Source organism: Podarcis cretensis, assembly GCF_951804945.1.
Source record: "Podarcis cretensis genome assembly, chromosome: 1".
Lineage (NCBI taxonomy): Eukaryota > Metazoa > Chordata > Lepidosauria > Squamata > Lacertidae > Podarcis > Podarcis cretensis.
In genome coordinates, this window is record NC_137170.1 from 131,139,826 (window position 1) to 131,158,955 (window position 19,130).

At 44.4% G+C, this 19,130-nt stretch overlaps 1 protein-coding gene across 16 annotated transcripts in view; it reads left to right on the forward strand.

The window, feature by feature from the left end:
* Positions 1–19,130, forward strand: part of ABI2 (abl interactor 2) — a 71,674-nt gene that overhangs the window by 5,037 nt on the left and 47,507 nt on the right. For 4 of the 16 annotated variants that reach the window (XM_079979570.1, XM_079979558.1, XM_079979562.1 and 1 more), the window contains exon 1: positions 13,538–13,766. The exons of 1 other annotated variant lie outside the window; for it this stretch is intronic. In XM_079979570.1, coding sequence (XP_079835696.1) covers positions 13,650–13,766 — 117 coding nt within the window. In that variant the 5' untranslated portion in view covers positions 13,538–13,649. Of the gene's footprint in view, positions 1–13,532; positions 13,767–19,130 lie in introns of those variants that run through there. 11 more of the 16 variants (XM_079979556.1, XM_079979568.1, XM_079979569.1 and 8 more) reach the window with 6 other exon arrangements.

Below are 19,130 nucleotides of genomic sequence, written 5' to 3' on the forward strand. Positions count from 1 at the left end.
TTGACATCTTGGCAACTGCTTGGGAGCGGGGTTCTTGCAGAAGGGTTGCTGAAATATGAATGAAGCCATTGACATTCTCGGGTCTGGGTGAAGACCCGGAAAGATCAAACTTTTCTGTGCACTCATATTTCTGGGCTTGTATCCACATCTTTTGGCCAATTTGAAAATGACACACATCCTACATGAAAAGTACTTTTGAGAGGAGATATGATACAGTTTGTCTTTATATAGGGAACCTCTTTATAATGAAAGGGAGCATCTAGGCATCCTTTTTTATTGTGCCTTCTTGGTTAATTGGGCTAAAAGCAAAGGTTTCAGGGCAGCCATACTGTTTCCAATCAACGCACGACCCAGAACATACGTACAGTGGTACCTCGGGTTACAGACGCTTCAGGTTACAGACTCCGCTAACCCAGAAGTAGTACCTCGGGTTAAGAACTTTGCTTCATGATGAGAACAGAAATTGTGTGGCGGTGGCGCGGCGGCCCCATTAGCTAAAGTGGTACTCATGTTAAGAACAGTTTCAGGTTAAGAACGGACCTCCAGAATGAACTAAGTTCTTAACCCGAGGTACCACTGTAGTGTAAAAAGTTACAGGATTTCAACATAACGTTCTGGGTGGTTTTTTGATCCCACTTTCCTTGTACTATTGTTTAAGAAGGACCCACCAGCTGGAAATAATGCAAGCACATTGGAGAAGCAATGCAGAACTGCTGATAAGTTGGGATGATGTCCAGCATGAATTCACCACTACTGCACTATTCTTGGGTCAACGACATGTTGCAGAATACACTGGCAAAAAACAAAACCCATCTGTAGGGGCCCCAAGTAAAAACAAAAAGATGTTTCCTGGAGGAAGAAAAGACAAGTTTACCTCTCCTTGTGCTTCTTCCTTTCAAGATTATCTTCTACGGCAGTTCTAGAAATGGAAGAATTAGTTATAAGAATCTCAAAAAGAATTTGCTGAGTGGAGGATTAGTTAGAAGGCTTCAACATGCGGTTTGACATGGCAAACAGAAGGTCTTGCCTCCTGCCTAGCAAATCTGAGGCAGCCTCTTCATGTGACGCAATGTTCTTCATGTCTGTTCAGATCATGTGACGGTGAGTTTCTCTGTAGCCTTATTGGAGTTCACTGATTGGGTCTGCATTGCTCCGGGACAGGAGGAAGGAAGTCAAATGACACCGAGGTTGATTCAAAGAAAGAGTTTATTCTGCTCTCCGGATAGCAGAAGGCACTTGCATGATCAAGTCCACAGCAAGTCCAAAGAAATTAGAAGTTTCATGCAGTATATATATCCTCCAGGCACCTTCTCCCTCCTCCCCTAGGAACCTAACCACGTCAGCCTATGTACGTAGGTTGACATCGCATATGTTCCTGCTCTGGTATTCTCAACCATAAAAGGATCTTCCTTCCTGTACTTCTGACCATAAAAGGATCTTCCTTCCTACTCTTATCTGGGAGGAAGTGGTCATCATCTCCGGGAACACGCTTCTGGCGTTTTTCCCGGACATCGGTCTGTGCGTCTTTTGTGGTCAGCACATAAGATAAGGTATCGACGTGTTTTCTCTGTTCCCCTAGAGAGAGCCAGGGCCATCCCTTGCTGTGACTGATAAAGGAGAGAGCTGTGTTCTTGTTAAGCATTTGCTCAACAGCTCAAGTTTATGCATTTTAGCTAAGGGAAAATAGGGATTTTGATGCAGTTTAAAACTGCCTGCACAGTCAGTTTTGGGTTTTGGGAAACCCATTCCTTCATGTCTTTAATGGAAACTCCTTTTATGTCCCACAAGCAGACCAATAAGGGATGCACTAATTGATGACAAACACATGGGGGAATGGTGCAAAAGGCTGAAAATCTAAAGCACCCTTACTATGGGGTAAGCTCCATTGAACTCAGTAGTACTTACTCATTTCTGAGTAATCATGCTTAGGCTTGCACAAGTAGGCACACAGCTGGAAGGAATGAGATGAACGCCTTTTATATTGATTCTTAAATCTAAGAAAATCAAGTATCACAATCTAGATGACAGTTGTCCACATTAAATGTAAATCTATGTATCCCTAGCAGAGTATGAATTATTTAATTATCCCTGCATAGCTATGTTGAACAAAGTGACTTATAAAATATAAATAAGGTTTATGGAGTCTTAACTCAGTAAAAAAGAAAAGATAAAATAAACAGGATTAGCAAACAGCTTAGATTGCAGTTGTCTTCTCTATTATCCTAAGAGTTTGGATCATAAAACTTTTTACAAGCATGGAGAATCTCAGGTGGAAAAACTTACAGAGCAGGGACAAAGAGAAAGACTCTTCTTTATAAACATTTGTTTCAAATTGGTTTCCTTGGCTCTGAAATACATCAAGGATTGTCCCATGTCTGGAGGTACGTGACATACAAATGGTTCATTCTTTAAGACTGAGATAATTCAAGGGTATTCAGAGGAAGCCAAACACATTGATGCAGCAGTCCTTGTATTTTGTGCTGTCTCCATGGTTACTTTCCAAACATCTTGAAATTGCCCTGGGATTGTTTCGAAACAAGGGATGCTCGTGAGGTGAAAACACACAAGGGAAGATAGTGATTGAGGTGCTGGAGTTTTTAAGAGTTTAAGTCTTGCTGGATCAAACTATGGTCCAACTAACCCAACATTCTGTTTCAAACCAGATGAATTTGGAAGTCAGGCTAATATGCCTTGGCAAGAGGTAGGGAGGGAGAGCAAGGGAACCCTGACTTTCTAAGATGTTTTCAAAACGCACTTCTACATTTTGGCTTTGGAGAAATCGTAACATTCTATATTGCATTGCATCGCAATTCCCCCATTTCATGATTTGTTAAGACATTCATATGGTATTTTGTTACTTTGTACGCCGCTTACGTACTATCTTGGTTTTGAGTGGTATATAAATCTATGAAGGAAAATAAAAGAAGGGAGAATGCTCACAAGCAAAGAATGAAGATGTAGCTGTCATGGTTAAAAGGTAAAGGTAAAGGGAACCCTGACCATTAGGTCCCGTCATGGCCAACTCTGGGGTTGCAGCGCTCATCTCGCTTTATTGGCCAAGGGAGCCGGCGTACAGCTTCCGGGTCATGTGGCCAGCATGACTAAGCCGCTTCTGACGAACCAGAGCAGCGCACGAAAACGCCGTTTACCTTCCCTCCGAAGCGGTACCTATTTATCTACTTGCACTTTGATGTGCTTTCGAACTGCTGGGTTGGCAGGAGCAGGGACCGAGCAATGGGAGCTCACCCCGTCGCGGGGATTCGAACCACCAGCCTTCTGATCGGCAAGTCCTATGCTCTGTGGTTTAACTCACAGCACCACCCGCGTCCCATAGCTGTCATGGTTAACACCTTTTATATAAGCCTCTCCTTTATGGCACAGAGAGAGAATGTTTGGCTGTTTGGATAATGTGTGAAATTTACCTCTCCCTGTCCCTGAACCCTGGCCAGGTTGGCTGGGGCTGATGGGCTTTGAAATCCACCAATATCTGGTGGATCATGGGTTAATTTAATCTACATTAATCTTTATGGCTTAATCTAAGGCTAGTATTCCTTAGAAACATTACCTAAATCAATAGAAGTATTTGGAAACCACACGTCTATGGACTGAGCTGCCTTCCACTGCCTCCAGTACTGTGGCCACTTGTTTCATGTTGTGATGAAGCTGTTTGCGCCGTTGGAACTGGGGTTAATGGAACTTTTACACATTGTAGTGTTCCAGAAATATTTTTAGTTTATAACCATTTTCCTCTTCAGCCTCCCTATACAGCCAAATATATTAATCCCCCTACAAATGCTCTGAATGCATCTCAATGAAAGATTGTAACGAACAACAACGATATAAATGCTCAATTTTTAAAGAGTTCAGCTCCTAAAGGAAATAATTCACGTGTGAAATGATGCAAATATGGCAGAGGGGTAAACGGGAAAGAATTCTTCCAACATTCTGGCTTTGGGGTAGCCTAATCAAAGAGAAGTTGCGGAGGTGATGAGTGATTTGCCTGAGATTACTGAGGAAACTGAGTTCTCAGCGAGGTGGTTAATCTGCTCTGGGTTATAGAGCTTTGGATGACAATGAGCACATAACTAAATATTCCTTTTTGCAAAAATAAACCCCCGCTCACAGAAAACATGCATGTCAGGGAGAAAGCTAAGCTAGAACCATTATCCCTGACATCTAGGTTTCTTTGACGGGGACCTTTTTGAAAGAAACAGCATTCAATCATTCATGGTAGCTCAGAGTCACACCTACAGTCTCAGACACAGGTTTGCCACCTCAGTGAAAGCCGAAATGTAGCCTTATTAGACTTTACCGATTGGTTGGGTGAGCGTTGCTCCCGGACGGAAGTCAAATGACACTGAGGTTTGGTTCAGAGAAAGAGTTTATTCTGCTCTCCGGATAGCAGAAGGCACTGCGTGAATCAGTTCACAGCAAGCACAAAAGCAATATAAATTGCATACAATATATATATCCTCCAGGCACCCTCTCCCCCCTTCCCCAGGAATCCAGACACGTCAGCTTATACACCTAAGTTGACATCCATGACCATAAACAGATGTTCCTGTTCTGGTACTCTTGACCATAAAAGGATGTTCCTGTTCCTGTATTCCTTATATTGGGGTAAGAAGGTCACCAACTCTAAGAGCACTCCTGGCGCTGTTCCCGGGCATGGGGGCTGACAAGGTCTGTGCATCAGTGTGGTCAGGATGTAAGATAAGATGTGCCATCCCTGCTCCACTCGGAACTGACAAGGCCATCCGTCATTACAGCCTTCATGGACTGATAAGGGAGATGGTTATGTTTGTACAGCTGGGTTCCTGTTATACATGAGCTCAAGTTAATGGTTTTTAGCTAATGCATCCTTGGAGAAGGAGAAACGGGGATTTTGAGGCCCATTTCAGACTGACTGCACAGCCAGGTTTTAGATTTCGGAAACCCATTCCTTCAAAAGTAGACACAATTGGGTAATCACTTTTGTTGTTTGCATATTTCACCAACGCAGTCCAGATCTGTTAGGGAGGTGCTACACATCAGCTGGACCTCTCCCTGCATGCAAATCCCTGACACAGAAGCCTAAGGAGGCAGGACAATGTGACGGAAAATAGCAATGCATGCTTTTACCTAGCAGCAATGACCAGCAATCAATCCAAGGAACAGGGCTTGCAGGTAACCTTAGCAATAATCAAGCCGTTGAACCCAAAGTCCTAATTAAACTGCTCACAGGGGTTGGCAGATCCAATATTTTGGGGAAACTCCCTAGCAAGACTAGTGTATGAGGGACGCACTAGGCCTGGCAGGTTGGAGCATCAGAATGCGACATGGGGAAACACTAACTGGGATGCTTTCAGACATGGACAAAGTGGTTTACCTGTTGTACCGCATTTTTTGCTCTATAAGACTCACTTTTTCCCTCTTAAAATGTGTGTGCGTCTTATGGAGCGAATGCAGGCTGTGCAGCTATCCCAGAAGCCAGAACAGCAAGAGGGATTGCTGCTTTCACTGCGCAGCGATCCCTCTTGCTGTTCTGGCTTCAGAGATTCAGAATATTTCTTTTCTTGTTTTCCTCCTCCAAAAACTAGGTGCATCTTGTGGTCTGGTGCATCTTATAGTGTGAAAAATACGGTAATTCATTCTTCCCTACGAGTCGTCTGAGGATGGTTTAGTAACCTGTGACAGAGCATTCTCCTTTACTTTAGCAACTTGCAGTTCTTTAGCTCCTACCATTCTCCGGTGGTGAAAATGCTACAAGTCCCAATGAGTAATATTAGTAAATTTGTAATAATTGCCTGATCCCGTAAAGAGCAGGTGCAATATAACTGAAGCATCGTTTCTCCCAAACGTTCTGCTCTGTGATTCTGTGCAGACTAGACCCCACACTTTGTAGGTGAACGTGTCAATATTGTTTGGCCTCTTAACGCTCAATGAAATCCGTCTTGTTTCCTGTGAACCATATGATCTGATCACCTGCCTAGGCAGCTTTTTGTTTTCAAAAGAGCATCTCTTTTCGACCCAGTTCTTCCAAATGTTTTATGTGATTAGTGTTTCTCCATTCACACGTAAAAGATTTATTGGCTCCTGGGTGCATTTTGGGTAGGGGGAGCCTTCTTCCAAGTAGCTGTCTAGGGCAGATTAAAGGAGGGGAAACAATCGAAAAATGTGTGTTCATGTGGTGGGGGCACTCTTGGAAAACAGATGAGATTTTTCTGAAAGACAGCAGACAAAGCTTGTAAATAATGAAGTGATTATGAATCAAACTGAGAGGAACTTGTTCATCACCCATCACTAAATGATGTATGTGTGCACTGCAGATAAAGGGTTTTTCTTTTCAATTGTTAGGTATGCTGTTCATTGTGCCAACCAATGTTTGATACCTGGTAGTCCAAACGACTAGGGAATTAAGATTGCCGGAAGAAATATCAACAACCTCAGATATGCAGATGACACAACCTTGATGGCAGAAAGTGAGGAGGAATTAAAGAAACTTTTATTGAGGGTGAAAGAGGAGAGCGAAAAATATGGTCTGAAGCTCAACATCAAAAAAACGAAGATCATGGCCACTGGTCCCATCACCTCCTGGCAAATAGAAGGGAAAGAAATGGAGGCAGTGAAGATTTTACTTTCTTGGGCTCCATGATCACTGCAGATGGTGACAGCAGCCACAAAATTAAAAGACGCCTGCTTCTTGGGAGAAAAGCAATGACAAACCTAGACAGCATCTTAAAAAGTAGAGACATCACTTTGCCAACAAAGGTCCGTATAGTAAAAGCTATGGTTTTCCCAGTAGTGATGTATGGAAGTAAGAGCTGGACCATAAAGAAGGCTGATCGCCGAAGAATTGATGCTTTTGAGGAGTCCCATGGACTGCAAGAAGATCAAACCTCTCCATTCTGAAGGAAATCAGCCCTGAGTGCTCACTGGAAGGACAGATCCTGAAGCTGAGACTTCAGTACTTTGGCCACCTCATGAGAAGAGAAGACTCCCTGGAAAGGACCCTGATGTTGGGAAAGATGGAGGGCACAAGGAGAAGGGGACGACAGAGGACGAGATGGTTGGATAGTGTTCTCGAAGCTACCAGCATGAGTTTGACCAAACTGCAGGAGGCAGTAGAAGACAGGAGTGCCTGGTGTGCTCTGGTCCGTGGGGTCACGAAGAGACACGACTAAACAACAAGAAGTCCAAACGGCAGACTAAGGAGTGGCGAACTACCAAGGGATACTCAGTCCAAAAGAATAAGTGCAAAGAGTTTGACAAAAAATAGTTGTCACCTCTCTCCTGAAATGCCTTTCCCCTTTTTTCTGATTTAGCACTACAGTGCTAAACCAGCCACAGAGGAAGCCATCTGGATGCTGCCTTATCTCTGAGCAGTTTAATTTAGAACAAGAAGACTGTTTCACAAAGAGGCACTTGAAAACTGCACCTTTTCCTATGTAATTGATTCTCGACTTAACATACCGAAATGAAATTTTCACAAGGGTGTTGCTCTGCTGCAATACAGCTTTGACGGCTATAAATTCACAGCTGAATGCTGGAAAATGACATCCAATTTTGTCCTTCCTAGTTCTTTATTGTCTTATAAATACTTGGTGGAATTGGATATAACTTTCATGAGAACCAGTAATTAATCTTTTCTAAGACAGGTATAAACAGAACGGTAAAATCTCATTTATTCCAGAATGGTGGAAATACCTTGCACTTAGTGGACTATGCGTGTATAATTTATGCAACATTGATAAATCCTAGTAATCATTTAGGGATCCAGGGGATACACGATTTGAACTCAGGTGTATCAGCTGAATTCAATGTTACTATTTTCCTCCTAAGGACATTCGTTTTCAGGTATTGGATATCTCATGCTTTGACAGGCGACAATTTAGGAGAGTGGGGAATATTGTTGTTGTTTAGTCGTTTAGTCGTGTCCGACTCTTCGTGACCCCCTGGACCAGAGAACGCCAGGCACTCCTGTCCTCCACTGCCCCCCGCAGCTTGGTCAGACTCAGGCTGGTAACCTCGAAAACACTATCCAACCATCTCGTCCTCTGTCGCCCCCTTCTCCTTGTGCCCTCCATCTTTCCCAACATCAGGGTCTTCTCCAGGGAGTCTTCTCTTCTCATGAGGTGGCCAAAGTACTGGAGCCTCAGCTTCAAGATCTGTCCTTCCAGTGAGCACTCAGGGCTGATTTCCTTCAGAATGGAGAGGTTTGATCTTCTTGCAGTCCATGGGACTCTCAAGAGTCTCCTCCAGCACCATAATTCAAAAGCATCAATTCTTCGGCGATCAGCCTTCTTTATGGTCCAGCTCTCACTTCCATACATCACTACTGGGAAAACCATAGCTTTAACTATACGGACCTTTGTTGACAAGGTGATGTCTCTACTTCTCAAGATGCTGTCTAGGCCTGTCATTGCCCTTCTCCCAAGAAGCAGGCGTCTTTTAATTTCGTGGCTGCTGTCACCATCTGCAGTGATCATGGAGCCCAAGAAAGTAAAATCTCTCACTGCCTCCATTTCTTCCCCTTCTATTTGCCAGGAGGTGATGGGACCAGTGACCATGATCTTCATTTTTTTGATGTTGAGCTTCAGACCATATTTTGCACTCTCCACTATTTCACGTGGCAAATAATGACAAAATACAAAAGCATTCTGGAAATATATGCAACATTAGGGAACTCTGATTGTTAATCTCCAGAGTAAAAAGATGCATTTGTTTTTCTAAACTCTAAACAGGGAGTTTGGCCTTGTTGTGGCTTTCAATAGGTTTAATGATTGAAATTATAATCCAGGAAGGCAAATGTGTAACATGAGAGGAGTTATTTAGCGGGATGCTATTTCTCTGCATACGTATTTTTACAAAGAGATCATCAGTATTCCAAATGGCATTTATCTTTGTGACAGTAACAGGTATTTCACAATTCTTGTTTTAACTACTCTCAACAGTAGCTACATCAATTTATATTCTAGTCAATTTTATGATTATTTTTTAAGCCTCCACTGTGCAAAGGTTTTCAAACATTGGGCATGATCTAGCCAAAGTTAAGTCCTGTTGATTTTAACGAGAGGGTTACAACTCTGTTAGCTACCCATGGAGCGTAACACATTAGAAAAATAAAAATAAATTAAAAGCATTGATTCCCACTCTCCCCAGTGGGGCTTGCTTCTAAGTAAGTATGCATAAGATTACCTTTCGTATAGGAGGGACAGGCTGACTTCAGTCTTGTGTGGTCTACCTTATTAATAGAGCCCTTGTGATCCACTGACATGTTTTAAATTAACAAAGCAAGATTGTGTGCTCAGTTAAGGCGAAATCTATGTTATGTATTCCCAAGAGCACTCTCGTTTAAGAACAAGAAAAGTGCTGTTCTGGATCAGACAAAGGCTGACCGAGTCTAGCAGTCTTTTGCAAGAATCCTAGTCTCCCTTCAGAAATTGGTAAGAAGCCCAGAGGCAGCACCTAGCACATTGGGGCTGGTGAATATATGTTTACTGGAAATAATAGCTGAAGCAATCTTTCCAGTCAAGATTCCAGAGGGGTAGCCGCATTAGTCTGTTGCAAGAACCAATAAATACTGTGAATTTTAACAGATTTATTACGGCACTAGCTTTTTGTGAATTAGAGCCTAGTTCCAGGCAAGACTTGCCACACATTTGGTCCCCAAACATTTATCCTGCAATAAATCTTTTACCCAGCCATAAATTTTGTGGGTTTCCCGTTTTAAAAATAAAAAAGCTCAGTCGGTAGAGCACGAGACTCTTAATCTCAGGGTTGTTGGTTTGAGCTTCATGTTGGGCAAAAGATTCCTGCACTGCAGGGGGTTGGACTAGATGACCCTCGTGGTCCCTCTACAATTCTATGATACTATGTACAATTCTCAAATTAGGATGGCTTATAGATGCATTTTTGAAAAACAACAACAGCAAGTAAGTAAATGACCCGTTAAACAATAGATTGGGTTCCAGAAGGCTGTGTGCTGGTTCGAGGCCATGTGCCAAGGGCGAAAAAGAAAAATAGCCTCATTTGCAACACATATGCCCTTTTAAAATGTGGTTCTTTTTGTGGGGAATGTTATTGGGTTATTGTTCTTATTTTGATTAGGTATATCACAGCTCTATATTTTGATTTTGTTCTGTGAACTGCCTCGAGACATCCGGCTATAGGACGGTATAAAAATTCAATAAATACCGCATTTTTTGCTCTATAAGACTCACTTTTTCCCTCCTAAAAAGTAAGGGGAAATGTGTGTGCATCTTATGGAGCAAATGCAGGCTGCACAGCTATCCCAGAAGCCAGACCAGCAAGAGGGATTGCTGCTTTCACTGCGCAGCGATCCCTCTTGCTGTTCTGGCTTCTGAGATTCAGAATATTTTTTTTCTTGTTTTCCTCCTCCAAAAACTAGGTGCGTCTTGTGATCTGGTGCGTCTTATAGAGCGAAAAATACGGTAAATTAATGAAAGTGATATAGAAAAATAAGGGTGGTTGGCTTTTGCTGCCCAACTCCCCAAGGAACTGAGTCCCCTAAGTCCAGAATCTGTCAGAGATGAAGGGATGGAGGCAGGATGCAGTGAAAGCAAGGATGATCTTTATTTTTCTGTTGCCACAGAGTTCTCTCCCCTCCTAGCAAGGAGGCAAGAGAGACCCTAGAAGCCAGAAGAAACATCTCTTTTCAGGGTTTGCATTTTGGCGTGGAGAAGGAGGACACCCCCTCTACAAACGGTCAGAAATTACATCACACACAAGGTGGGGTTACTGTGGCTCAGGCAGGGCAAGGTGTGATATTCCTGAGGATTTAGCGAGTTTCACAAAGTTCCAGACACAGTTTACACAATACATTAGCATTTGATAAGACCATCAGGATGACCATCGGACATCCCTCAAAGCAGAACATCTGGATATAGATATAGGAGAGGAATCCCTTCAAAATCTTCCCTTAATTGCTATCTGCCTACCTGTTCTCAGGCAAGGGGGATTAAGGAGGCAGAGGAAATATTGAGAGTCTTTAGGAGAGCCAAGATGGCTTTATTATTATTATTATTGATAATAATAATAATATACTGCCTTCAGGGTGGTTCACAGAACAAAATCAAAATATAAAACTACAAAATATATAATCAAAATAAAAACAGCAACCCAATAACCATTTTAAAAGGGCATAGGATGTCAATCAAATCAACCAAAGACCTGGTTAAAAAGGAACGCTTTTGTCTGGCGCCTAAAGGTGTATAATGAAGGCGCCAGGTGAACTTCCCTGAGGAGAGCATTTCACAGACGGGGAGCCACCGCAGAGAAGGCCCTGTTCTCATGTTGCCACCCTCTGGACCCCTTCAGGAGGTACATGAAGAAGCGCCTCAGATGATGATCTCAGGGTCTGGGTAGGTTCCTATGGAAAGAGGTATTGCCCTTGAGGTATTGCGGTCTGGAGCTGTTTATGGCTTCATAGGTCAAAACTTTTGGATTGCTCTCCTGTGCTATGTTAGGCATGTGGTTTATATACAGTGGTACCTCGGGATGCGAACGGGATCTGTTCCGGAGCCCCGTCCGCACCCTGAATGGAACGTAAGACACGACGGCGCTTCTGCGCATGCACGAGTCGCGTTTCGCCGCTTCCGCACATGCGTGTGACGTCATTTTGAGCGTCTGCACATACGCGAGCGGCGAAACCTGGAAGTAACAAGCCCCGTTACTTCCAGGTTGCCATGGAGCACAACCCGAAAGTGCTCAACCTGAAGCACATTCAACCCGAGGTATGACTGTACTTACGTATGTGTATTTGCAGTTCCAGAAGGACACCTACTTCTGCGTCATTGACTATGCAAAAGCCTTTGACTGTGTCGACCACAGCAAACTATGGCAAGTTCTTAAAGAAATGGGAGTGCCTGATCACCTCATCTGTCTCCTGAGAAATCCCTATGTGGGACAAGAAGCTACAGTTAGAACTGGATATGGAACAACTGATTGGTTCAAAATTGGGAAAGGAGTACGACAAGGCTATATATTGTCTCCCTGCTTATTTAACTTATATGCAGAATTCATCATGTGAAAGGTTGGGCTGGATGAATCCCTAGCCAGAATTAAGATTGCCGGAAGAAATATTAACAACCTCAGATATGCAGATGATACAACCTTGATGGCAGAAAGTGAGGAGGAATTAAAGAAACTTTTATTGAGGGTGAAAAAGGAGAGCGAAAAATATGGTCTGAAGCTCAACATCAAAAAAACGAAGATCATGGTCACTGGTCCCATCACCTCCTGGCAAATAGAAGGGGAAGAAATGGAGGCAGTGAGAGATTTTACTTTCTTGGGCTCCATGATCACTGCAGATGGTGACAGCAGCCATGAAATTAAAAGACGCCTGCTTCTTGGGAGAAAAGCAATGACAAACCTGGACAGCATCTTAAAAAGCAGAGACATCACCTTGCCAACAAAGGTCCGTATAGTTAAAGCTATGGTTTTCCCAGTAGTGATGTATGGAAGTGAGAGCTGGACCATAAAGAAGGCTGATCACCGAAGAATTGATGCTTTTGAATTATGGTCTGGAGGAGACTCGAGAGTCCCATGGACTGCAAGAAGATCAAACCTCTCCATTCTGAAGGAAATCAGCCCTGAGTGCTCACTGGAAGGACAGATCCTGAAGCTGAGGCTCCAGTACTTTGGCCACCTCATGAGAAGAGAAGACTCCCTGGCAAAGACCCTGATGTTGGGAAAGATGGAGGGCACAAGGAGAAGGGGACGACAGAGGACGTGATGGTTGGACAGTGTTCTCGAAGCTACCAGCATGAGTTTGATCAAACTGCGGGAGGCAGTGGAAGACAGGAGTGCCTGGCGTGCTCTGGTCCATGGGGTCACGAAGAGTCGGACACGACATAACGACTAAACAACAACATTTGCCTTGTGCAATGATCAACATTTATTCTCTATTTGAGACTGAATAATAATAATACTAATAATTTTTTTTGGGGGGGGGAGGCTGAATGAGCTCCCTCACCCCCACCCAGCAGATGGTGGAATTGTGGCATCCAGTTCACCTCCTCTCCAGCCACCACTATTCCTTTCTCCCCACACAAGGGGATGTGTGGGCATAGGAGACACCCCATCGCATCCCTCACTCCACTCCCCCCAACTTCCTCCCCCCCCCTCACCCGCCAAGCCTTTCTCCCCACAGGCCGCCATGACGTGAGAGGGGGGGGCGGGGCACACGGGGACACCGGAAGCGGCCCGAACGGCGGCAGACCGCGGAAGGCGGGGTTTGCGTGTGAGGGAAGCGGGGAGCATGCGCGCGTGCGCGTGAGCGAGGGAGAGCGCGCGCGAACGAGGGAGGGAGGGAGGGAGGGAGGAGGAGGAGCAGCCGTTGTGGAAGCCCCCGGCGCCTGCGCAGTGGCGTCCGCCGCTGTTGGCCGCTTGCGCCGCGCCTCCGCCGACGCCTGGCCGGTGGGTGTTTCTCTCACGGCGAGGGGAAAGAGCGTGAGGCGCCGCGGCCGGGGGCCGTCGGAGGGCGTCCGTCGCAAGGGGGTGTTTGTGGGGCGGGGGGGTGGTGGTGTGTGTGAGGTGGAGAAGAGAGGGGAGGGGGCGGCTGTCCGTCCCCGCGGCTGAGGCGCGGGGTTGAGGGGGGGGGGGAGGCGAGGGAAGAGGGGCGGGACGGAGCGCGCGAGCATGTGAAGATGGCGGAGCTGCAGATGCTGCTGGAGGAGGAGATCCCCGGGGGGCGCCGGGCCCTCTTCGACAGCTACACCAACCTCGAGCGGGTCGCCGAGTACTGCGAGACCAACTACATACAGGTATGTGTGAGGGGGGGGGGCGCGCCTTTCCCCCAACCGGGTCTGGTCTCCTCCCCACCCCCACCCCCCCCCCAAACCCCCCCCCCCCGCCGCCCCTTTCTGAGGGGAAATCTCGGGGCGTCATCCGTTTCGTGCTTCTGGAGGCCTGAAACCGGGAGTGTGGGGGTTGGGCGGTCGTGGGAAAGGGCGACACGCGTGTTGCGGCGGGATGTCCGCGCAAGAGGCCGCCTCGCCATATCTTGGGCGCTGGGAAAGATGCTCGCTTTCGCAAGCTCAGCCCCGCGTTGTGTGTGTGTGTGTGTGTGTGTGTTTTTAAACAACAGTGAAGCAAGCCCGTGGACATTTTTTTTTTTGGGGGGGGGGAACCCAGCCAGATGGGCGGGGTGTGAATGTTTTTATTTATTAGATTTCTATCCCGCCCTTCATCAAAAAATCTCGCAAGAGAAATAATAATAATAATACATGGGGACGGGTTCCCTTTTTTGCCCTCCCGGTGACCCTCCCCTGCTGCTCGCGGATCGCAGAAGCCGTGGGATCCTTCGGATCGTAGATCTGGAAGGGACCACGAGGGTCATCTAGCCCACCCACCCCACCCCCAGCCCCCCGCAGCGCAGGAATCCTTTGCCCAACGTGGGGCTCGAACCCACGACCGTGGGATTAAGAGCCTCGAGGAAACGCTTCTCGTTCCGCAGCGTTGTGTGGAGTGATTTGTGCTCATGCTGCGCTTGTTAAGTGTGTGTGTGCGTGTGAATGCGCACAGGATTCTTGGCAGATGCTGCTGTGAAATGATTTGAGAACAGACCTTTCCCCTTTACAATGTGTCGCTCCTTCTAGATAGGTGGTGGCCAGATGTGCATTCATAAAGGACTGCCTTCTTCCCTCCTCCTCCCCCTAAGAATATCACAGTATGCTCGAAATTAGAGGATATTAGTTGATCTTGTAATTCAGACTCCCAAACCACCAGACTGCCCATTACTGCTGAAATATTCAGCGGGCAACATTGTTCTGGAGGTGATGATGTTAAGCTGCATCTTCAGGGCTCCTCCTGTGATGTGGTAGTTGAGGTTACTTGCATGTGGGTGGGTTAGCATTTTGGTATTTCTGCTGTGTCTTGGGGGAAAGGAAAAAACCAACCGAGTTTCCTTCTGAATAAACATGCTGCGTGCTGAAATTATACTTGAATATTCAAACAGGCAGTTGGCCTAGCTTAGGTTGCATGTACAGTATTTTAAATTGCATCCTCGCCACACCAGCCTTTCATGCACACTTGCAGGAGAGAGGTGATACGGTTAATTCTCATATTATTGCATGGTATGCAGTGTCATTAAAATGTCACATTGATACAATTCAGCAGCTCTCTGCCTGCTGACTGGCATTTTGTCTTCCAAAGATTTTTCAATGAAGCTGCCATGTCAATGACTGCATAGTGAAAAGATGCTGAGGAAAGACAAGGCAAATGAGTAGTAGATCTCCAAAGGCACAGGGATGGGTGCATATGTGTAAGTTCCAAATATAAATAATGGCATAATGACAGCTTGTCTTCCATGCATTGCTGATTAAAAGGGAAATCGGATATGGCTAACAACTGAATGCAGGTGATTTTGCTTCAAGTGGGCATTGTGAAGCTGCATCTGTTGCTTCAGTACATGCCTAGGTTTTATTCACGTACCTATTATCTTATTATTGAAGTCTGCGTTGCCTTCCAACTCGTTCTAATGAATCTAAGCTTTCTGGGCTTTATGTAAAGGAATGGTTAAAGAAAAGAAAGGCAAATTTATTTTCTCTTGGCATAGTCAGGTCACTTTACAACAAGTGAATTCTGCAACCTGTTTTTGATTTGAAAAATAACATAGCTTGGGGCATGTAAGGGTTGTGAAATATTGGAATTTGTTGTATCCATGATGTAAGTATAGCAAGTTCTCGAGGAGAGACCAAGAAACAGTAAAATACATTTATAGAATGTTTCTCTGTATCTTCTAACGTATTATTTGAAGAACAAGGGAAGGGTGGAGCATTTACAATGCCACAATGAGAATATGCATTGATTCATTTGCATTAGTTGAATGACCAGACCTATTAATTGGGTTATCTTTGTGTGTTCAGAGAGCTTTTGTAGTTGATCTGCCTTGGTGCATGTACCATGGTTTCACCATGGTGTCCTTTATGCGTAATAGCTAATGGTCTGAACTAAGCAAAAGTTTTTCTTTTATAGCACAGGATGAATGAGATCTTTTTTGCCATGTTGCATCATGGTGGGAACGGGTAGGCTTGCAGGATTTTTTGCTTTTAGTTTTAATAATAACGATGGAAAATTTTCTGGCATTTGACCTGGAGATGATTGAATTTCTGATCAGGCTTTGCTGAAATGGTGGTGTGATGTGGCGAGAGCAATTATCATCGCCCCTTGATATCATAGCCTTGGAGAATTTTACTGAGGCTTGCAGAAGGTTAAAGAAGTATTGTTTGCAGAGGAACATAGAGTCTGATATAATGATAGAAATTTTAGCCAACTGTGCAGATTAAAGCTTTCTCTCCATATAGTTCTGGTAACAATACTTCTTGAGCTGAGATATTTTTCTGTCAGATTTTTGATACTTAATTGTTATATTACATGATGTAAGGTGGGTAACTAATAAGGACCAGAGTGGAAGATAGATCTTGCTCAGTTCACATGTAATTCTAAGCCAAAACATGGATAAAAGATTGTGATACTCCTGCTACTTCAAGCTAAGCCATGATTTGACTTATGTTGTCCAAACCCAGGGTCATGCTTTGCTTTCTTCAAACCAACCACAAGCTGTAAACAAAGAACAAACCTTGGCTACCGCTCTTGGAGTGAAATAAATCTCAAGCCCAAATTCTGATAACACTCGATTAAGTCCAACCATAGCTTACCCTATAGCAGCATAGTAGCAACAGGACTGAAGAAGGAACAAAGCGGCTGCAATCTCATCTCCATGACTCCACATGCCTGCACATTTGGGCTAACCTATAGTTTGGCTTAGAGTTACATTTGAACTGGGTCACTGTGAAGTTGGAAAATAACTCAGAATCTGCAAGTTTTCAGAATAAAACCTCAGGATGGCAGTTTCCAGTGGAAAACAAGGTATGGCTGGACCACTGAAAACTAGGTTTCCTCCAAGGAATTACTGGGAAAATGAGAACTTCAAAATCACTTAAAAACCCCACTTTGCAGCCATAGTTTTTGCTGTGATATGGGCCTGATTTTTTAAAGAAAGCAAGACTAAAATAACCTGAATGTGTCTTTAGCCCATGCATATTGTTTTGAGTGCACCTTAACTAAGCAAAAAAGGGAATTTACAGATGGAGAAATTAGATTTCAGTTTAATTTGGAACAGATTCCCTCTGTTGTGCAAACTGTTCTCAGATATGTGGCTTAATTCTCTGTGTGTTTACTCTGAAGTAAGGATCACGGTGTTTAGTGGGGATTGCTTTTAGGTAAGTATGCATGGTATTTGTAGCCTGAGTGAGTACTGAAAGGATCTTCAGCACTTGCACCAATCTTTGAAGAGTTAATGTATGTGCTGAAGTGAGCCTGCTGCTTCTAAATGACATTTTATACTCCCACATAAGTATACACATGCACTGCTTTTTCATTTGCAACATATGCAAGGAGAAACATGGTCTTTTCTGCTCTACTCGTGCATATTTTTAAAGGAAAAGGGGGTGATTTATACATGTGTGCACCCTTCATATCTGAAGTGCAATGCATGTATTTTTACAGAATATTATAAAGAAGCAGCCTAACACAGATAGGTGAAGTAGTGAGTGGGATGTGAAGGCAGCTTGTATGAGCCAGCGATTTGCAAAATACAGATATAAGAAGAGGCTGTAACTACAGAGGATTCTTGCTAAACATATATGGGGTACTAGAATTCTGAAAATGACATTGTGGATAGTACTACACTGAAAAGTAGCAAATTGAACAATGTTTCTCACTTAATATTTTATGATTTCTTGACAAAATATGTATACACATGCAGGTGTTCAGTGTTCAGTATTGAAGTTAGTGTATCAGAATTTATCCCAGAACCTTACTTTGTAAATGGTTACAGTTCAGAATCTACTTTTTTATACAGTCATAGGCCATACAGTCATACCTCGGGTTACAGACGCTTTAGGTCGCGTGTTTTCGGGTTGTGCACCGTGCCGAACGTGGAAGTACTGGAACGGGTTACTTCTGGGTTTTGGCGCTTGTGCATGCGCAGAAGCGCCAAATCGCGACCCGCGTGTGCGCAGACGCGGCGCTGCAGGTTGCGAACGTGCCTCCCGCACATATCACGTTTGCAACCCAAGCATCCACTGTATTTGGATGTTATTCTAAGTCATAGTTTAGCACAAGTGTTGCTGTCTTTCTTGCATTTGTAGGTATGTTTGCAATTTTGAAAGACTGCTGGGGACACCACGCTTTTGGTTGCTTCTTTCCCCCATGTATCAGTCAGTTTGCGCGTGCAAACTCTTTCTCTATTTTCCTTAGAGTTTGGGTAAAAGTCAGATGCAGTAGAATTAAAAATTCTCTTGAATTCTTATTTTCACCATGGAAGCCAATGGAAACAAATGTGATCTGTACTGGGCGGGGGACCTGTGGGGGAAAAAAGCCAATTTCAAGAGGATCTGCTCTAGTGGCTCTAGTGGCTTTCAATGTCAATAAGTCTACTGACTGAGTAAAACTTAGTTGGATGCATTTGCATGTTTCCCTTTTCACTGTACAATCAATCACTCATGACTATCCCTGGATTTTCAGGGGAAAACATTGTGAAGGGCTGTGTATACTCATTCAGCCAACAATATTTAAGTATGGCTTAACTTAACCGTACTCATGTTTCCTCATGAGATCTCAAACACAGCTGTTCGTAAGGGTTGGGGAAAAGTAGGTTTCATAAAGCAGGGAGAGTGTGTGTGTGTGTGTGTGTGTGTGTGTATTTCCTCTGAGGTAGGTGAACCCTAGGCAGTGGGAGGGTCGAGGATGCTAGTGGGCATGATGTACAGGGCCATTAATGTACATTCATACATACAGTTGTACCTTGGAAGTCAAATGGACTCTGTTCCAGAAGTCCATTCGACTTCCAAAATGTTTGGAAACCAAAGCTTCTGATTGGCTGCAGGAAGCCGCAGAAGCTGCACCAGATGTTCAGCTTCCGAAAATCGTTTGAAAACCGGAACGCTCACTTCTGGGTTTCGATCGTTCAGGAGCCGATTTGTTTGGGAGCCAAGGTGTTTGAGATCCAAGGTATGACTGTACTTATTTTTTCTCTCCCTCACACATTTCTTTGAAGGGGATAAATGCATTTGAGGACATCCTCTGCAACATAAGATACAAGCAGCTGGCTTATTATCTTCTTA